The following is a 21,030-nucleotide window of genomic DNA, read 5'->3' on the forward strand; positions in this document are numbered from 1 at the left end:
AAGAAATAACTTTCTATAATATACTACATAGACGTTTATGTTTCTTTTATAAAAATCTAATCTACGTTTCCTTATTTGTGTACATACTACATATAATACTATCTTAGATTTAGGAGTAGTAACAGGATTGAAACATTTTATTGCATCTTACTTTATTCCTGTGAATAATAAAGACATCTCAACATGTAGCCTTATATCTTAAATACAATTACAATGTCTTCCGGAGAAGAAAATTTTCATTAATTATTAATGACCTGATTCCATCAAAAAAACAAAATTTGAGCATATATGAAAAAATTGTCAATTCATGATGATATTAAAAAAATAATGCATTCTTCCACAGAAAAAGTGGTTTTAGAGAACAGTTCTGATAGTATTCTACATGGCAAAGCATCAAAAGGTATGATAAGCAGCCCCTTTGCTCAGGGGAAATAAATGATTTCAGTGAGTTCCTCTTTTGAATTGTTCAGTAACCCCAAGTGATTTTTACATTGGGGGGCAGATTACTGGCAATAAGTTCATCAAATTTACATCTATCTTGAACAGGCACATTATAGAAATCAAGAACATCTCTGACCCTGCACATCTCGTGAAGCCTGGAGTTAGGCACTGCATGGCCCAAATCATCAGCTAAACGTGACAAAAAGCTGAACTTCAGATGACCATCTTCCAGGGAGACGTCCTGCCAATTGCTAGGAGCAGATGAGCCAAAAACTTCTTTGACACAAGATTCCAAACGACTCTGGATATCTTTAGGTGGTATGTATGTTCGGCTTCGTAAGGGTGGACACACCAGAATAGGTTCTTTTTTCACTTCTTCTAACGTCTCAGCCACCACTGGCTTTTTCTCTTCCCTGGAACGATCAAAAAGAAATATGTGAATTAATGAAGTTGACAAGTTGACACGAGATCCAATCTTGCCCACCAATCTAAATCAACAAATAATTTTCACACATACTATTTTGGGCACTGTGGAGAGAATAATAAGATAGGTCCCTGCACTTGGAAACTTATAGTTGAACTGACCTGGCACCGACAAAAACCAAAAGCTAATTATAGATTTTACATGATCTAAGAATTCCCAAAGATGGGTGAAGGTAAATCATTCTATGATTTCCAGTCCTCCAAGATCCAAACCCAATCTACCTCTCTAACTTCATCTCTCACGAATCTCCTATATAAACGCTATGTCCTACCCACACTAAACATTGTTTCCTACTTTCATGACATCATGTGTTAGTTCAAGTTATATCCTATCTGAAATGCCTGTCTTTCATATCTATCTATAGAAATCCTACTCATCCTGTAGGTCCTAGGACAAAATGGTTCTCTTCCAGGGACCTTTACTTGATTTCCCCAATCAAATACAACTCTAAGTTTCTTTGATCACCTATCATACTTTATATTGCTCTCAGAGCATATTGCATCCTAGCTGAATTTTCCTTATTATTGACATTCTACTTCTCTTAACTAATTCAGGCTTTCTAAGTACAAACATTGCTGACATTTTTGACCAGATAATGCTTTGTTGTGGGGAGCTGTCCTGTTCGTTGTAGGATGCTTAGCAGCACCCCTGTCCTCTACCCACCAATAAATATGCCAGTAGCATACCTGTCCTCCAGTCATAAGCAAAAATCATTGCCAAATGTCCCCTGGTGGGCAATATTGCCCCCAGTTAAGAACCACCATGCTAGATTATCAACTCCTAAATATATAGACCTATTTTATTGACTTGGAGGTCCTTTGAAAAAAACAACTTGAATAACTACTATTGAGTAGATGCGCCTATGTGAGTGAATTTGCCTGACACACTATTTCAATGCTTAATAAAATACCTGTTCATGAACTGACTCCTGTCTTCCATGGAGGTGGCCCTGGATTGGGATTGATCATCCCTATAGAAATTGGAGGCACTGGAAATGAGAGATGTTTGACCAAGACACGGTTTTCTTCTTTGCTAGTCCTCTTTGCCTATCAGATTCTTCCAGAAACTTCTCCCTTTTTCTGCATCAATTCTTTATCAATTTCTCCCTACCTACTAAGAGCACTCCTAGGTATATAATATGTTGTAAAATCATCCATCTTTAAAAGAAAAAAAACATCCCCCTAGTTTCCATGTTCCCCCCCAGCTTCCTTTACAACAGAACTTCTCAAAAGAGTTGTCTGTACTTAAAGTCTCTACTTCTTCACCTCCATTTTCTCCTCAAACTACTCCCGTCACATTTCATTAGAATGAAGTGTGATTTATTCCTTCCATTTTACTAATCTTTTATACTACTCTACTTTTCTTCATAATTTACCATTTTCTGGAATTATATTCTACATTTGTTCATTTTTTCCTCCACCGGAACATATGCTTTATGAGGACAAAGATTTGGTCTGTCTTAACAACTGTATCACTAACACCTAGACACCTGGCATAAGGAAGACACTCTATGAATACTTGCTGAATGAGTGAATGAAATCAACTTCAAGAAGATTCAAGAGATAATAGCAAATAGTAATCAAAAAAGAAGGGAAACTAGTAAATACGTAAGCTGATGACAAATATCCTTCTGGAGTGAAGTGCTTGTTTGAAACCTAAGATGATGTACATACATTGTTCCCTGAGGTTCCCAAAAGGTTTGTAATCCTAACACTGTGAGTCAAATAGATTTACCTTCAAGAGTCCACATGGCGCCGTGGAAAAAGCAGTAAATGGGGAGTGAAGAGACCTGGGTTCTAGATCCAGCTCTGCAGTTAACTTGTTTGTGACTTTTGGCAAATACTTCCTCTCTGTAGGACCTGTTTGCTCATGTCAGAGTACTTAAGCTCTGACAAGAAACTTTGTTTCTAGTCCTGTTATCTTACCTAAGGAAAATGCTGGGCCAGACTAGGCATTTAATAACTATCTGTTGAGTAAATCAACGAATGAACAAACCAACAAAATGGGGTTGCACTCGATCTCTGAATCTTGCTTGTTTAGAAATATACCTCGCAGGTGAGTTTAGTTTACACAACACGTTTACGTTCCTGTTCTAACTTACTCGTTCCAAATGAGTCATTTGTTTCCTAACATCACACTGGGTACGGGGAACACAAAATCAGAACTATATGCTTAATAAGTTAATGAGTGAAGTGGCGGGGAAAGGGGGCGGTATTTCCGTTACACAGCGAGAAAACGGAGGCCAACAGGAGAAATGAATGGGCCTCACCCTTCGCGGAGACCCGCGCTGAAGCTTCTGAACTCAGAACCCTATGGCACTTCCTCGGGTCCCGTCCTAACAGCACGACACTCCCTTTCCAATTCGTCCCTTCGTCCTCCTCAGTTTCTCTTCTTCCTTCCTGTGAACATGACCCACCGTCTAACCTTCCGCTTTACCTGGATCGAGACCAAAGTTCTCTGCGGGGCACCCCTGCGATTACCCACGCGAGGCCTCTTCTGGTGACACCGAGCACTGAAACCGCCGCCATCTCCGAAGGGAGCTCCGAGACGGAGCCCCGCCTCTGGCAGGCGGTGTCGTTCCAAGACTAGCCAATCGGGTGTAAGTCTAATGGCAGATGTTCTTTCGTCCTCTTAAGACTTACCAGCGGCGACCTCACCTTTTGTATGTCGGGAAATGTAGTCCGGTAGCCACCGTCGGCAGAGGATGGACCGGGACGCTCTCTCGGAGCATGACGGGAGTTGTAGTTTGGGGGCGTCCCAGGAAGGTTCCGGGTGACGCCTTCTGGTCTGGGGGTGGGCGGTCAAAGCGCTCCTTGGCTGAAAGGAGGAGGAACTGGCAACGGGGAGGAGGCTGTAGCGAGGCCTGGAAGGCTGCGCAGTCAGGCAGGGGAGGGGGTTCGGGGTTGGGGAGCGGCCATTGAGCGCGTCTGATATGCTGCTGGGGTCGTGACCGCTCGAGGACGGAGGCAGGACCTGTCCAGACCCAGCCTGGAGGCCTCGCCTTCGTCAGGCCTAATCTCCAACGGTCGGGTAGGCCTCACGAGAGGCTCCTTTCCGTGTGGCCGCCTAAGATTCCTGCCTTGATTTCTGGCCAGGAGATGGCCTCCCCGAGCCCCCCCTTGGAGCCAAAGGTAAGTCGCCCCTCCGAGTATCCCCGTCCTCTCGCCACTACCCTAGCTAGGCCGCGCCACCGCCCCCCCACCCCGGCTGCGGTCTTTTAGGACCAGCATAGTGCAAAAAGTACCCCCTACTGCTCTGGCGACCAAACTGCCAACAGTCCTTTTTTTTCCTCCAAAAGCAACTTGATAAATCAGCTGGAGAAAATCAGTAGTGCTCCAAACTAGCGCTATCATTTGTGAGTTATTCCAGGTGAGGCATCGTTTTTGATCGTCTGTTGTGTCTTCTGCGCCTGTCACGATGCTTGGACCCAAGATAGACACTAAGGAAACTTCATGGAATTGAATTGAACAGGGTCACAAGCCAGTGCAAATAGATAATTGGAGCGGGGCAATAAGGTGAAACAAAGCTTGGGGAGGTCTTGGGGCAGCTTACTGAAATCAGAATGTTAGGACATAATTATTAAACCAGAAAAGCTTGGTCCTGTGGCCCCTCACTACCGAGGACAACCATCCAGCTTAATTACCCTCTAGTCTCAGGTGCCTGTCAGTTACAGTCGGTTCCCAGAATTGGGCCCTATTTGGAACTCTTAGTTATCATGTTCCTTCTACCCGGCCCAGATAAGTGATTGCCTCTGCTACTTTCAGAGGTAGAATTGTCCTTGAGACAAGAACTGACTACAGAAATCATACTATTTCAGGGGTTGCTGACATTTGAGGATGTGGCTGTGTTTTTTACCCAGGAGGAGTGGGATTATCTGGATCCAGCTCAGAGAAGCTTGTATAAAGATGTCATGATGGAGAATTATGGAAACCTGGTCTCCCTGGGTAAGAATCTGCTGTTTCTCTCATTAAAATACCTGAAAGGCGATTAGAAATCAGACTTTGAGAACACTTGGACCAGTACCAGTACCAAAACTGCTTTGTTCCAAACTTTGATTCAGACCTCTCAGCCATGAATTGTTTCCATGACTCGCATCCCTAGCATCTTTACAATGACCAGAATACAAGCCTTTCTGGCTTCCTATCTCATTCCCATATTGCTCTGTACTTTCCCTCCTGGCTCATCCTCCCACTGCTTTCCTCCCACCCTTTTTCATTCTGCCTTCTGGAGCCCATGTTCCTCTTCACATGATGTTCCTTACCCCTCCTGGCCTTAACTGAAACCTGGCGCCTTCCCAAGGACACCCCTTCTCTGGCGGGGCTGCTCATTCTCCCACATCCTCTTCCTTCCCCTTCCTTTGTATCAAGGCTGGAAGGGAGAAGTTATTGTTCTCCCAGCTTTTCAGTACTCTTCCCAAAGCATTCATTTTTCTGCCTTCAAACAAAAATCGCTCTCCTTCGGGGCCTCAGCAGTCTTACTCTACCCACTCAGTTCCTTTTCACTCTCATTTGTCAACGTTTTTTTTGGACCATCACACATAGACTTTGTCACATGTTTCAGGGCCTTCGCTATGCTAACCCATACAATCAATGGTGCAGTCATTATTTAAGCCTCAGTGTATCTTGACCATATTGTCTTCAGCGACCCTGCTTTCCATTTTTATTCAGCAACTCACATCAATGATCATAACTCTCAATTTTGTCATAACAGGCAAATTTAAACCCCAACATCTTATTCTTTGACCAATTATTCAGGCAATAGATGTTTATTGACTGTAACTAAATAGGGGTGACCAAAACAGACATCATCTCAAGTGGAGCTTATTTTAATTTCTTACTTTTCTGCCTCTCCTACTCCTTTCCTACTCAACCTATTCATTCTTAATGATGTTTCTTGTTCCTTGACTTCTTTATTTTTACCCCTCCTGACTTTGCCTCATCTAATCCGTGGACCTATTATGAATTATCACCATCATGCTTCCATGCCACCTTGTCAGTACGCTCTACCCATTTTGCAAACTTCAAATCTTATATTGGTTATAAATCTGCCTTTTCTTCTCTCCTATCCGAGTTGCTAAACAGAGCAGGGGAAATTCTTTAACGGAAAGGATTGATGCCCTGTGTACATGCATGGCTTTTCTTTCTTCTAGACTCTCCACTGGGACTTTACATCTCAACAAGGTTTTTATCCTTGATGTGCTCATTCCCCTGTTCCTTTTAGTAGCTATTCCAAAACCAAGAGTTTTCCTTGAATTCATCACTCAGTAGTGGACCTCACCTTCTGTTTCACGGAGAAGATAGAGGCCACTAAGCATGAACTCTCAACTTTTCTGCCCTTCATCTGCACACTTAAGGCTGTTTCTATCTTCTTACTTCTCTAAGTACTTATATATCAGCCATCCTTTTTCTTTTCCTTATAGCTTCAGTCTCTGTTTGTTCTTTGGTATCTTTGTTCCGATGATAGGCGTGTTCGTGGCTCTTCCCATTGGGGAAAGAAGGAAGAAAAAGAAAAAACTCTCCTTTGAGCCACAGTCTTCCTCTTGCTGCTCCCTGTAACCTGCTACTTATTCTCCTCACAGCCAAGTTTTATAAGTGTAAAGTGTTCTGTACTTTTTTCCTTTCCATTATCTAAGCCCCTTTTCTTGCTTCTACTATGCCCCTTAAATTGTTTAAAATTGGTTATAATAGCCCAATTGTCAAATGCAACAGACTCTTTAGGACCTTATTTTATTCCACCTATCCATAGATATTGAAACTCTTTATTGCTTCCTTCCACTGCTTTACATCCTCAGACTTCTCGGTCTATATACATTCCTTGACGGACCTTGTCAACATTCAGGTCATCAGCTATCACTGTGTGGATGATAAGTCCTAAATTTTTATCTCCACCTGAGAGAGGCAATATGGAGCCTAACTGTCTAAGTAAAAATCCTAGTCCCACCACTTACCAGCCTGGTAACCGTGGGTGACTTACGTTACTTCTCTGTGCCTCAGTTTTTTGTTGTTGTGTGTGTGTGTGTGTGTGTGTGTGTGTGTGTGTGTGTGTGTGTGTGTGTTTAATAAAATGGAAATGATGATAGCATTTATCTCTTAGGGTTATTGTGAACATTAACTGAGCTAACATATATAAGGCACTTAGAACCCTGACTAGCACTTAGTAAGAACAATACAAATGTTGATTGCTTACGTCATCATCATTGTAATTACTTTCTCTGTTGAGCTCCAAATTCCTAGTCATCTCCTTTTGTGAACCACATAAGTAACTCACCTGGCAAATCTCCAATAATCCACTAAGATCTCAAGGGCATCTTCAGAATTAAGCACTCCTTCTGCTGTGCTGTTTTGTATACACTTCCACTGTTGAATTTATCACACTGTACTATGATCTTCATATTTTTTCTCTAACTAGACTGATCCCCATGAGGACAGTAACTATTTTTTTAAATTTGATTTCTCCAGCACTTAGCAAAGAACCAGGCATGTATTATATGCTTCTTAAATATTTGTGTGACTGACTGAATGTACTTAAGACTCATACCTTTTGGCCAGATTATTGCATTAGGCTGTAAACTAGCCGCTTCCTTTAGTCTCTCATTCTTTTAATATGTTCTCTTTCTTGCCCCACAGTAATTTTGTGTTAGTTAACTGCTTACAACTTCTGATGATTCCTGAGAGCTTAAAGGATAAAAGTCTTGATTTCTATCCTTCATACTAGGACCTCCCTAATATAGCCCCTGCCTAGCTTTCTACCTTCATCTATTTCCGGTCTACTGTTTCAATCTCCAGCAGTATTAGTTGCTGATTTTTTTTTTCCCCAATATGCCATGGTGTCTTTGAGTCACTGCTAGCTTTATTCACACATATGGTATCCTGGTTGACAGAACCAGGCAAATGCCCAGCCTTGCTTGTCCTAATGCTGCAAAGTGTGGGTACCATATGGGAAAAGGCACTGCAGTGTGCCCATCTGTGATCTTTCAGGCTCTCTTCTTTATTTTAGTTGAAATACAGATTTTCATCATTTATTATTTCTCCCTCCACAGTCTTTTCATCCTCCCCTATAAACTATTTCCATCTCCTTGATGAGAGATCACTATTACTTGACTATTCCAATTTAGTCTTTCTTCCACTTTATCTTGTCACTTTACTTAACACAAATCCCTTCTAGCTTTGTAATTTTGGTTCTTTAATCATACTTTTCCTTTCCATGCTGATTGTTCTTTAAAAACTTTAATAACTACATTGGTAATACAGCTGACAGCTTGATTTCTCAGTTCTTGATCTTTCAGTCTTTTCAACTGAAATTGACTTCTTCAGTTTTAAAGACTTATCTACAGTCTACTGGAGCCATATTGGACCTTGACAGAACTGGGGACTGCTGTACCTACAAGGTTGTAAACTGATTGTCTTACTTTGATTATAGTCTCTCTGCAATTATTTGTTCAACTACTCATTTATTTCATAAATAGCTATGAAGCACTGTGCTACCCCTGGGAATACAAGTTCTTCCCCATCCTCCCATTCTTTTACCAACAAAGCTGTTGTTTTTATACTCTGTTGGATAGCAGGTTTGGCAACTAAGGTCCACAGGACAAATCTGTCCTGCCTGTTTTTGTAAATAAAGTTTTTATTGGAACTTGGACATGCCCATTCTTTTATGTATTGTCTTTCATGCTACACTGGCAGAGGTGAGTAGTTGCAACAGAGACCACATGGCTCACAAAGGCAAAAATATTTGCCATCTGGCCCTATGCAGAAAAAGTGCCGATTCCTGTTCTGTCCTAAAGTTCAGCCACTTCCACTTTACCATTTCCTTGCCTTCTCTTTCTGCCCTCAGCTATCATGTTATTCTAAAACTGTTTGGTTAAAGATTATAGAAATCAACCCAAGCTAGCTAACTTAAGCCAACAAGAGAAGCTATTATAGGGACATAGATGGCTCATGGAATATATGAGCAGCATTGCAACTGGGCACCAGAAAAGGACTAAAACTGGAAATTGGATCACTCTCAGAAAGTCGGGAATTAACTCTGCTTTGTTTCTTTCTCCTTGGCAGACTAGGCTTTCCTCCTGTGTTTACATGCTTTTGTCCCTTTAGCTTCTGACTTGATAGGTTATAATTCTAGGCACATTCAGACTAACTAGCTGTTTCAGTTTCAATTCCAGATTCCAAGGAGAGATGCACTTTGAGTCAACTATCTAGACAAATTAGCTATGATCATAAGATGGGAACACATAATACAAGCATGGCAGATACACCAGAAGGTGATTATAGCTACCAAACCCTATTTATTTTTATGCAGTGCTTCTGTTTTATTTACTTAGGAACATTTTACATTTTATGTTTTGGTAAGCTATGTTCCTTTTCAGGATATACTTAACTCGTTTTCTGCATTTTTGTGGTTGAAATTTAGATTCATTGGGGGCTTTTTAGTTGGTTCATAGGATTTTGATTGGAAGACATTTAGGTTCATACATTGGTTTGGGAAGAATTAAGTTCCCAGAGGCAAGTAGGATCCTTATAACACTGACTCTCTTCAGCAATTTGGTTGACTATTTAACTGTCATGTTCTTCAGAAAAAAATGTATGGACAATTTTTATGGATCTTACACTTTTCTTATTAGATTTATTTCTAGGTTTTATGGTTTTTGTTACTATGAAGAGCGTATTTTTCTATAATGTTTACTAACTGGCTTTTCTTGGTAGTAAGAAACAGTATTTATTTTATATATTAGTCTTGTCATTGTATTTCATTTAATTATTTTAGGAATTTTAGGTACACATCCATATCATTTGCAAATAATGATCATTTTTTTCTTATTTCTTTGAGTAAAATCCCCGGAACAATATCTACTGGGTAAACATGAAGAAACTTTCCCCTCTTATGAGGAATTTACAATTCAGTGGAAGATACAAACACAAACAATTAAGAGTGCAATGTAATAATAGCTATAATGGAGTTATGGACAAGGGCTGGTGATAAAAAAAACACACCTAAATCTATCTAGTGGAGTTAGTGAAGGCTTTGTAGAGCAACTATTGCTTTGAGTTGAATCTGGAAGAGAAACCAAGAGTTTGCCAGGTAAATCATGTTGGGGGACACTTAGTAAACAAGATATGCGATGAAATGACATGAAAGAGTATAATACAAGCAATTTGCCCACTTAAAGTGTCGTAGAGTGGGTAGCAAGGTGAACTGCAGCTTAGAGACCATGTCATGAAGTGCTGAGTATTAAAGAGCTTTAATTGTAGAAATGATGGTGTGCTAATGAATCTATGGGTGGTGACGTGAATAGGATTCCATTTTACGAAGCTCTCTCTGGATTCAGTGAGATAAATGTAGTGTGAGGGCAACCTAAGACCACAGCCAAGGATTATTAGGTGGCTTTTGCAGTAATCCGGGAAAACATGGTGGTGAGGGTGAAAGGGTGAAGGTAAGATGCTGGAGAGTAGAATCATTGATTTTGGTGATTGACGAATGGTAAGAAAAATAGAAATCTAGGGTGATTTCCTGCTTTGGGACTTAAGGGTAATGGATGATGGTGCCTCTCAAGAGATGATGATTAGACGTGGAGACAGACATGAAAGCAGATGATGCTAATGTTAATTGTGAGCTCTTTTTGAGACATCCAAGTGGCGATACCACAAAGTGTGTATAGTGAGATGGTGTCAACATGGGTAACAATAACCTTAAACAGTTGACAAAGGAAGAGAAGTACATCCGGGACATGTATCAGAAAAGGCCAAGGAAGAAGTAGAGAGGGAACTAGAAGAATATAATATTAATAGTATAGAAACCAAAAACAAATAGTGTCAAGAAATAGGAGTCATCAGCAGTGTCAGATGCTGTTATGTGGAATAAGGACTGAAAAACATTCATTGTATTTGTTATTCGAAAGTCATTGGTGACTTAATGAGAAGTTTCTCAAGATGCTGGAAGTAGAAACCGGATTTCACAGAAGATTGTAGAACAGATTGAATGGGAACAAGTTGGACTTGGAAAACTAGTTAGGAAATGGAGAGCTACACCTAAGACATGTTTCAAAGTCTGGATTTCATCAAGAGAAGGATTTCAGGTTCAAGATAAAGTTGGGCATATTTGTATGTTGGTAGGAAGTTGTCAGTGGAAAATAGAGATTGAAGAAAGAGGAAAAAATGGTAATAATTGAACAAGTTCCCAGAGGCAAGTGGGATCAACGGAGGGGAGATGGATTAACCTTGGATAGGAATGGGATATATATGTTCATGTACCATTGCAGATAATTTTATAGGTAGGGGGCAGAAAGTTGAGGGAGTTCACCCATCCTTTTCCATTGTGTGAAGGAAAAACAGTTCACTGAGTGAATTTGAGAGAGATCACTGCAAGTCGCCTGAGTAGAAGTAAAATCTAGTAGTTTGTTAGGGGACTAAGAGAAGATGTTTTCGGGGGGAATAAAATAGCTTAATGACTGGTTTGAAGTAAGTAGAAAAATTCAAGGTGACTAAACAGTCTAGAAAATTGAGAGAAAAGGGGAAGTCTGAAAAGGAAATTGTTTACAATATAAATTTGTAGTGATCAAATCCTCAAATGAGGTTATCCAACAGGCAGCAAGAGATAGAAAATCAGGAAAGCAGTCAGAGACAGGCTTACGGGTCCTCTATGCCACTGTGTTACATCATAGTCCTTTATGTTATCTTTCCTCCAACACATGCAAGATTTTCATTTATCAGATGTCATGTAGATTCTCAGTTGGAATTAAGTGTTTCCAACTTGGGTCTTAATATCTTTAGAGACGTGAGAATCATATATACTTGAAGAACGTGGTACGATATGTGGTAGGTAAAGTCGTAAGCTACCACAGACTGCTCTTTTTCTTTATTCTATTAACTCTGACCATGTTCCTTTATATTTTATTCTTTCTATATATCATGGACTCCATGTCACTTCAACCCACTATTTTTTGTTAAAAGCCGTTTTGTGTCTTGATATAAGAGCTGCTTTTTACTTAATATTTTCTTTTGTCATGTTATTTTCTTGCTCCACTTAAACTCGTTGTTCATTCCATTCAATAGGAAACTTTGTGTCTTATCTCTGAATCCTGACTCATTACATAGTGCTTGGAATACTTTTTATTGCAATAAATAAATTCTTACTAATGAATGAATTTTTGCTTCCCCTGGTTTTTATCTTTTATCCTTCTTAGCATCATTCTATGTGTTTCTTTTTGTCAGTTACTTGGTCTACTCACATTCCAATAATGCTGTCTCATTCTAAATTTTCCTGAACTTACTGTTTTCTTCCCATGTTGCTCTTTCTTTCTTGATATACTGGTTCATATCACCACTACTTGTTTTATTTCTTTGTCCACCTTACCTTACATAATTTACTGTTGGTTTACCAGACCTTTCTTCCAACTCTGCTTGCCCCTGCTGACTTCTTCCTTGCCTCATAAGCACTCTTTTCATACTTGTTCTCCAAGAAAAACATTCCATTGCATCAGATAACTAAATAATATTTATATAGCTTGTACTGTTTGCCAAGTACTGTTCTAAATGCCTTATGTGAATGAACTAATTTAATCCTCACAACAATACTGTAAGGTAGTAAACTACATTTGATAGATATAGTAGATTAATTTATCTGAATTATCTGATTTTTTGTGACAATGTCTCCTTACTAGCAAAGAGCTTGGCTGATGTTTCTGTTTTCTATTTGTTATTCCAGATGTTTTGAACAGAGATAAGGATGAGGAGCCAACTGTGAAACAAGAAATTGAGGAAATTGAGGAAAAAGTGGAATCACAGGGTATAATAGTTACAAGAATCAAAAGTGAAATTGACCAGGATCCCATGCGTAGAGAAACCTTTGAACTTGTTGGTAGGTTAGATAAACAGAGAGGAATCTTCTTATGGGAAATACCAAGGGAATCTTTGACCCAGGAACAGAGAATGTTCAGGGGAAACACTAGCATTATTCGTAAGAGACCTAACTCAGAAGAGAAATGCCATAAATGTGAAGAATGTGGAAAGGGTTTTGTTCGCAAGGCCCATTTTATTCAACATCAAAGGGTCCATACTGGTGAGAAACCTTTTCAATGCAGTGAATGTGGGAAAAGTTTTAGTCGCAGTTCATTTGTTATTGAACATCAGAGAATTCACACAGGGGAAAGGCCCTATGAGTGTAATTATTGTGGGAAAACCTTTAGTGTGAGTTCAACACTTATTAGACATCAGAGAATCCACACTGGAGAAAGACCCTATCAGTGTAATCAGTGTAAACAGAGCTTCAGCCAGAGGAGGAGCCTTGTTAAACATCAAAGGATTCACACAGGTGAGAAACCCCATAAATGTAGTGACTGTGGAAAAGCCTTCAGTTGGAAGTCACACCTTATTGAGCATCAAAGAACTCACACTGGTGAAAAACCCTATCACTGTACCAAATGTAAGAAAAGCTTTAGTCGAAATTCATTACTTGTTGAACATCAGAGAATTCACACTGGAGAAAGACCCCATAAATGTGGCGAATGTGGGAAAGCCTTTAGATTAAGTACATACCTTATACAACACCAAAAAATTCACACTGGTGAGAAACCTTTTCTTTGTATTGAATGTGGAAAAAGCTTCAGTCGGAGCTCATTCCTTATTGAACATCAGAGGATCCATACAGGTGAAAGACCTTACCAGTGCAAAGAGTGCGGGAAAAGCTTCAGTCAACTTTGCAACCTTACTCGTCATCAGAGAATTCACACAGGAGACAAACCCCATAAGTGTGAGGAATGCGGAAAAGCCTTTAGTAGAAGCTCAGGTCTTATTCAGCATCAGAGAATCCACACCAGAGAGAAGACTTATTCATACCATGAAACTAAGGAAAGTTTTGATCCCAATTGCAGTCTTGTTATACAGCAGGAAGTCTTCCCTAAGGAAAAATCTTATAAATGTGATGAATGTGGGAAAACTTTTAGTGTCAGTGCTCATCTTGTACAACATCAAAGAATCCACACTGGTGAAAAGCCCTACCTGTGTACTGTATGTGGGAAAAGCTTCAGTCGGAGCTCATTTCTTATTGAACATCAGAGAATCCACACTGGTGAGAGACCCTATCTATGCAGACAGTGTGGCAAAAGCTTTAGTCAACTTTGTAATCTTATTCGACATCAGGGTGTTCACACAGGTAATAAACCCCATAAATGTGATGAGTGTGGGAAGGCCTTTAGCCGGAACTCCGGCCTTATTCAGCATCAGAGAATACACACAGGAGAAAAGCCTTATAAGTGTGAGAAGTGCGACAAAAGTTTTAGTCAACAGCGCAGCCTTGTCAACCATCAGAAGATCCATGCAGAGGTGAAAACCCAAGAAACCCATGAATGTGATGCTTGTGGTGAAGCGTTCAATTGCCACATATCTCTTATTCAGCACCAAAAATTGCACACTACATGGATGCAGTAAACCTAGAGAAATATTTAAGCTTACTTTGAGCTACCCAAGTGCAGTTTCAGTATTGCTCAACATGAGTCAGATTTAGTGATAAAGCAAACTGCTTGGCCTCAGGCAAATGGTTTCTAAAGGTTCCATGAATAGCTACCCACAGGCATTTGAAGACTCCCATTACTCTTTGTTTTGACGATCACAGAGACTCAGTAATTTAAGTATCTTTTTAAAATAAATCTTTCATCACAGGTTAAATGCAGGCTCAGAGCACTTGGTTATAATTAATAAAGGGAGAATGACAGTTGCATTGGTACACAGGAGCTGGAAGCAGCTGATGTTAGAAAATGAATAATTATTCAGAGTCGTCTGCCTCCATCTTTTTTGGTGGTTCTTTCAGTACCATGATATGTTTGGCTATTTATGCCAAAGTCCAATTGTTGAAGATATGATGAAGTTTTCAAGGAAACAAAGCCCAATTATTTTTTTCTTTTGAAACTGGTATCTGGAGTTTTCGTGTTGTTTCAGCCAGTTGTTTGGCACATGAGTTAAAGAAAGCAGTTCTAATGCCTTGCAATTCCCAGATCTGTGAAATGAGTGGACCATTAATTTTACATGTAAAGATTATGTGAGTAACTAACCTAGCAAAGGTGTTACCAAGGAACCTTTGGGAGTGCCTTTTTTTTTTTTCTTCCCTAGATGGGCCCAAAAAAGTGGAGGAAGACACTGTTCTTTTTGTGCCTTCCTATCTATGAAAGATATTTGTAGTCCTATACAAATAATCTTATTCCTTCACTACCAGTAGCATGTGAAAGTGTACATATTTTGACTGCCAAGAATTGGAAATAAAAAGACCTGGAGTCTTATGTTAGGAAGCTGAGATATTTTGGTATTGCTTTGATTTTTATGGTAATTAGACTTTGCATGCCATTTTAAAAATCCTTATTTCTGGTTCTAGGGCTTCCCTTAGTTAATGGTTATTATAAACCTATTCATTTGTTCTAGTCATTAAACCTATTTTGTTTTTTGCTTTGTGTAAGAGTTCTTTGTTACTTTAGTGTAAAATCTATCCTGTCAAGTCTATTACTGTGTTTAATAGTTAGAATCAGGGATTTAAAGGGAATTGCTCTCATTCTACCAGTGTCTAGAGGTAATTGGAGATGTGATTATGATGCACAGGGAAGATATCTGGGCGAGAAATTGATTTAGGAATTCACCAGTGTTTAGACACAGAAATGAATTAAGATTTAAGGATAAGATAAAGCCAAAAGAAAAAAAAATGCAGAGATGGAATCCTGAGTCCCACTTTTGTTTAGTGTTTGAGCAAGATGCAAAGGAGACAGGGAGGAACATGCAGAAGCATGGAAAACCCAGTGTGTAGTGATAGCTGCTGTAGGAAAGTGACCTGGAAGAGTGCTGTGGACACATCAAGGAAGAGTTGAAGAATAGCCTTTAGATAATTAGTCAATGATTTCTATAAGAGCAGTTTCTGAATTTGGGGAGAGCTAGTTTTCAGGGGATTGAGTAGTGTCTGGAGAGTAAATCATCAGCTCCCAAATACTATCAATTCATGACTGTTCTGCATTCAAATGGTAAAAATAAGGACAATAGTATCTTTGTAAAAAAAAACTAAATTGATTGAAGACTTCATTCTGAAATTATACCCCCCTTTTTAATTAAAAAGTCATTTTAGGAAATAATTGTTTGTTGAATGTATGTCTTCAGTAAAAAGAAAAAATGGCAACCTTTTTAAAAATTCTTACCCATTTAATTGTATTGGTCCATAAAATGTGGATTACTCATCTGTGAATATAAAGAGGGATAAAGATTGAGATTAAAGAAAAATTTGAGTATTTTTCCATTCTGGAAAGATAGCTACTTGAGGAAGAGGTTGAAGATAAAGGAAAGCAGGTGAGCTCATTATTATTAGATGAGCTAAAATTATAGCAGTAATGGAAGAATTTTCGATGGCTTCCTTCAAATTGGGAGAAAAAGAGGACAGATTTAGTGTGCGGTGAGGGGGGGGTGGGTTAGAAATAGGATACACTTGAGGTGACCATTTTCAAAAAGTCATAGTGTTTTCAGAATCGGAAGGAGTGTGGACACTGTTAGAGGTAAGTGTTAAGAACCTCATAAATAGTAAAGGTGTGGAGTAGCAGTGGGGAGAATGGAAGAACCAAACAAAAACTTGGGGAGGGCTTGTGGGGTTTTGTTTAGCGCTCTACTGAAATAAAGGACTATGAACTTTTAATGGAATTATTCAAATTCCTTGTGGGAATAACATGGAACAATTTGGAAAGAGAATTAAAGTAGGTGTTGCAAAACATTAATTAGTAGAAGTATTCAGGTTCTTCAGGGAAACCAATAAACTAGATATGTAGAGGGAATAGAATAGGAATTCGCTCTTGTGATTTTGGAGGCCAAGAAGTCCCACAATGCACCGTCTGTAAATTGGAGAACCGTGAAAACCAGTGGTATTCAGTGAGTTCACAGGTCCAAGAGCACTGATATCCAAAGACAGAATGGGTGCCCCAGCTTAGGTAGAGCGCAAACTTTATCTTCTTCCACCTCGTTCAACTCGGGCCCTCAGCGAATTGGATGCCTACTAGTATTGGTGAAGGCAGTCTACAGATTCAAATGCTAATCTCTTCCAGAAACACCCAGAAATAATGTTTTACCAGATCCCTTAGCCTAGTCAAGTTGAAACAAAATTGACCACCATAGTGGATAACATTGAAACAAGCAGACAAAGGGAGTTTTGGGGGGCAAAAAAAAAAAAAGACTAAATACTTCATTTCTCTGATTTTGATGAGTGAGGCCTTTCACTCGCACGTGTCTTCCTAAAGGAGGATATAATCAGGAAACCTAAGCGGATACACAGCATATCCAGTTGAGCATGATACTTGCACTCTACTAAATTTCAACGTTTTCTTCAGATATTACAATCACTTTTTAAAAGTTACTGTTTCTAATCAGTAATCCCTTTCACCTTCTCTACCTCCTTCAAAAGTGGTGGCCTTTGGTGGTTGGTGGATGTGGGTGGGTTGGGTTCTTTTTAATTAAAGCCATCTCTATAACCATGATGCATGGACAAATAGAAGGACATATGTTTACTGCCCAAATAGTACAAGTTTAATTACCATGTATTTTTTAAATACCTGCCAGGTGCTATGTTAATGCTGTAAGTGTTAGTTGCATCAAGCAGCCCTTTATTCTCAAGGAGACAAGGGAGTGATAGTAAGCCAAAGGTATTCCGTAGCGTAAAGAAGGGGAAAATCACCTAACTTTCCAAAACACTGCGTCAATACATTCTGCACAAATAAAACTGCATATCTCTGCCTGTGCTACTTCCTGTTCAGGAGCCACGTTCTCAACACGCCTCAGGTCAGTCTAATTTCTAAGGTAAAACCCCACATCACATGGCATCCCTGGAACCAAGAAGTGCACTGTGACTGGCCTGGAATTCCCCCAGGGTAAAACCAGGGCAGGGCAAGGAAAAGTTGGAAGTGGCTGCAGAAAGATGCCTTGACCTTGGATATGTTAAAAGGGCAGGGTAGATTTCTCTGACATCTGAGCCCTTGGGCTACAGCCTAGTCCTGGTTGCTCTGACTGCCAGAAAAATTGGTGCTATATTTAGAAGAGGCTCTATATTTCATTGTGCCATCGTGCTCAAAGAGCCAAGTCTGTGCATGTTTGAGAACTAGATGTAGAATTATTTTGAATTTTCATTTGTCCCAGTATTTGCCTCTTGGATTGGAATAAAATGGACACTTTATTAGGGGTGGTAAATGGCTCTGCTGCATAAGGAGAGTTTTGTTGCTTTCCCCAGGGTTATGATGTCATGTCCACTCACTGGCTTCCACCAACATGGGGCTAGGGCCTATGTTGGATTGCTATTATATGCAGCTGGCTCTGTTTCCTCCCAATCCTCTCTACATTCTAAAAATATGATTTTCAGCAATACTCATTCCCCGCACAAAAATTATTCACATTTCCTTATTTCTCATTACTTCAAGGCAAGATTTTCCATTCTCTGCTCTCCCCCTCCACTGTGCCACTGCATTTGGTCTCACCATTCTAGTCCAATTTCCCACAATTTCCTCAGCATGCATAATCTATACTCTAGTTAGGACACAGTTCATTCATCTTCACTCTTAAGTGCCTTTACAATTCTTCAAGAGCCAACTGACAGGGAAGAAATATTATTCACGACATATCTGGCACTATACATAAAATATTGGCACTATACATAAAATATTGGTAACCTCACAACAGCCCTGTTTTACACATGAGGAAACAGGCTTAGCGAGACTACGTATGTTTCCCAAGATCATATAACTAGCAACAAACTGCCTGCAACTCATCCCACCTTTTTAATGCCTTCCTTCCCTTGGATCTCAGCGCCTGGCCTATGCCACTGCAATTCAGCACATTCCTGTGGGCCATTTTGTTTCCTAACTGCATTCTTGTGTTCCTCATCCCAGTGGTAAGCATACAAGGACTGGCTGGTATCTTCATAGTGCTGAGTGAGCATACAGTAGGTGCTGGATGGATGCTGGCTGACTGATTTTCTATGTTCATGTATATTGATGCCCAGTCCTAAATGTTAGACTATTATGGAAAAAGAGCTGTGACTGGCCGTGTTCAGCTTTGCCATTGCTCCTATCTCTTCATCCATCCTCTCTGGAAAATGGGCTTAGGTAGGGAACTGGCATTATATGAGTCCTCCAAGGTCTAATGAGCATGGGTAATTCATCTTTTACCCTAGAAGGATGGCAGATATTGTTCTGAAAACAGGTCTGCAATTCTTTATCTGAGGGCCTCGAGGGCCTGCATTTTAGAAATCAAAGTTTTTCAGAGTTTAGAGAGTAAATACAGTGCTTATGCTATATATGGTATAACTCCCTCTGCAGGGTCTGAGTCAGCACCTACAATCAGACACATTAACACTTTTGCATCCCATCAAGTGGAATAAAGATAACAGCCTCGAGTCAGGTTTTGCCACCAAATAATTTGCTGCAAACTTTGGGTTTTCATAGCTTTTTGGATTTCAGAATTATGGGTAAGGGATTGTGAACCTGTTATTGAGATGTATTGACTCATTTAATTTCTCAATGATTTGTGATAACTGTACTTAAGTTGAAGATGAAAAACTGAACCTCAGAAAGGTGGCATAATGTGTCCAAGGTCACATGGCTAGTAAGTGGCAGGGCCAATGTTTGAACCTAGATTGTCTGACTCCAGAAACTGTGCTTTTCATCTATATGAGTACTGCCTCCCAAGAGGATTTTGGATTTTGGAATTCACTAGCCTAAGTCTCGCCTATTGGTTTTCTGACCTTGGACAACTTCCTTTGCATACTGAATGCCAGTTTTCTCTGCTGTTGCTATGAATGAAATGTAGATGTCACTCCAGGGAGTTAAACCAGATGGACTTGAAGTCCCATTTCTGTTTTGCCTAAAGCCTGCTCCAAGATTTCTGCAAGTTGCTAGAGGCTTATATTCTCACTATCATAGTCAGCTTCTGCTAAATTCACATCATGAATCGTTATGAATCGTCTCATCTTGTTTTTGTGAAGCATGATGTAGAGTCATACATGAAACTTGGCTCATCCTGTCAAGAAGACACATATCTTTAGATTGCTTGATATCTCTCCCCCTTCGTAACAGTCCTGTGGTCACCTCCCTACAATTCCATATTGCCCTAGTTTCTCCAGGCCTTCGCTCTTCCCTCTCCTTTCTCACTTCTTCCTTTCTCCTCCCTCTTTCCTGCCCCTTCCCTCCCTACTCTCACCTTCCTTTTCAGAATAAAAACAAATTCTACTTTTTATTCCTTCCAGCATTTAGTAACTTTTTGTGCTTTTGGCTTTTGATACTTATACCTTCAAAGTATTATCTTCTTCCAGTGAATTATCGAAGTATTTTCTTACACAATGGCATCCACTTCCTTTTCTGCATGCACCCAGCTATTCTGATAGTCGCACCTCCCCACTTCCCAAATCCCAGTCAGTGGCATTTCTTGCTTAGCTACCCAAGCTTAATTGTCTGGTATACAAATGCCATGGCTACCCTAAAGCTGAAACTCTTCTCACTTACTTACTTACTTACAGTGACTAGTACCAAGGGTTTTTTTTTGGGGTTTTTTTAGTGCGTGTTCAATAACTACTAGAATAAATCTGACAAAGTACCAAAAGCAAGGAAGCTACTAATATATTCACTCAGCTACCATACAGTTTATAAAAATTGAATCCTGTAGTTTCATAACGCTTGTCTTCATATGACCCTGAGTGAAGGAAAGTATTGGGCTTGAGATTTCAAAGGCAACTGTAGTGCTTTAGTAGGGAAAATATATCAGATGATAGCCAGGGAAAATGCATTATATAAATCTTCACTCCCAGTGAAATGTAATTCGGCCTTGACTAAAAGACGTAAATAACTCAGCCTTGATTATAAATTCATGTTCAACCCATAAATGAGAACCTAAGAGGTTCCTCTACAACAGAGGGTCAGTGATGCTGAGTAAGCTCTAGATAAAAATTTTCTGGCAGAAGAGCTTTGTCACACCAGGTGTTACTAGCTGTTAGGATAGTTTAGTGCATGGTAGAAACTCAAGTAGTTGCTGGTTGAATGAATGGATGCAATAAGAAATGTAGAAAACCTACAACTCTGGTGGCAGTATGGAACTCTACCTTCCTCCCTGGCTATG

At 39.8% G+C, this 21,030-nt stretch overlaps 2 protein-coding genes across 8 annotated transcripts; one reads left to right on the forward strand and one right to left on the reverse strand.

The window, feature by feature from the left end:
- Positions 1-119: 119 nt before the first annotated feature.
- Positions 120-3,506, reverse strand: MRPL50 (mitochondrial ribosomal protein L50). The gene is made up of 2 exons (XM_019729250.2): positions 3,362-3,506; positions 120-854 (listed from the first exon to the last, which is right to left on the reverse strand). Exons 1-2 carry the CDS (start codon positions 3,451-3,453, stop codon positions 467-469), a joined length of 480 nt encoding a protein of 159 aa, XP_019584809.2. The 5' UTR covers positions 3,454-3,506; the 3' UTR covers positions 120-466.
- A 178-nt stretch (positions 3,507-3,684) lies between these two features.
- On the forward strand, positions 3,685-15,353 carry ZNF189 (zinc finger protein 189). Of its 7 annotated transcripts, none has more exons than XM_074330773.1 (4): positions 3,741-4,056; positions 4,785-4,869; positions 9,075-9,185; positions 12,626-15,353. In XM_074330773.1, exons 1-4 carry the CDS (start codon positions 4,024-4,026, stop codon positions 14,344-14,346), a joined length of 1,950 nt encoding a protein of 649 aa, XP_074186874.1. In that variant the 5' UTR covers positions 3,741-4,023; the 3' UTR covers positions 14,347-15,353. The 7 variants fall into 7 exon arrangements, with proteins under 7 accessions (XP_019584805.2, XP_019584807.2, XP_074186874.1 ...); XM_074330777.1 differs by having other exon boundaries at positions 3,848-4,056; positions 4,743-4,869; XM_074330774.1 differs by having other exon boundaries at positions 3,878-4,056; positions 4,788-4,869.
- Positions 15,354-21,030: the final 5,677 nt, after the last annotated feature.

This window comes from Rhinolophus sinicus, linkage group LG04, assembly GCF_036562045.2.
Source record: "Rhinolophus sinicus isolate RSC01 linkage group LG04, ASM3656204v1, whole genome shotgun sequence".
NCBI classification, from domain to species: Eukaryota; Metazoa; Chordata; class Mammalia; order Chiroptera; family Rhinolophidae; genus Rhinolophus; species Rhinolophus sinicus.

Excerpts from the sequence above, each read along its gene's own strand:
- MRPL50 (XM_019729250.2), bottom strand. The coding sequence starts at position 3,453 with ATGGCGGCGGTTTCAGTGCTCGGTGTCACCAGAAGAGGCCTCGCGTGG. Across the intron at positions 855-3,361 it reads GAACTTTGGTCTCGATCCAG|GGAAGAGAAAAAGCCAGTGG; the intron begins GTAAAGCGGAAG and ends TGATCGTTCCAG.
- ZNF189 (XM_074330777.1), top strand. The coding sequence starts at position 4,024 with ATGGCCTCCCCGAGCCCCCCCTTGGAGCCAAAG. Across the intron at positions 4,057-4,742 it reads GCCCCCCCTTGGAGCCAAAG|GGGTTGCTGACATTTGAGGA; the intron begins GTAAGTCGCCCC and ends ATACTATTTCAG. Across the intron at positions 9,186-12,625 it reads CATGGCAGATACACCAGAAG|ATGTTTTGAACAGAGATAAG; the intron begins GTGATTATAGCT and ends TTGTTATTCCAG.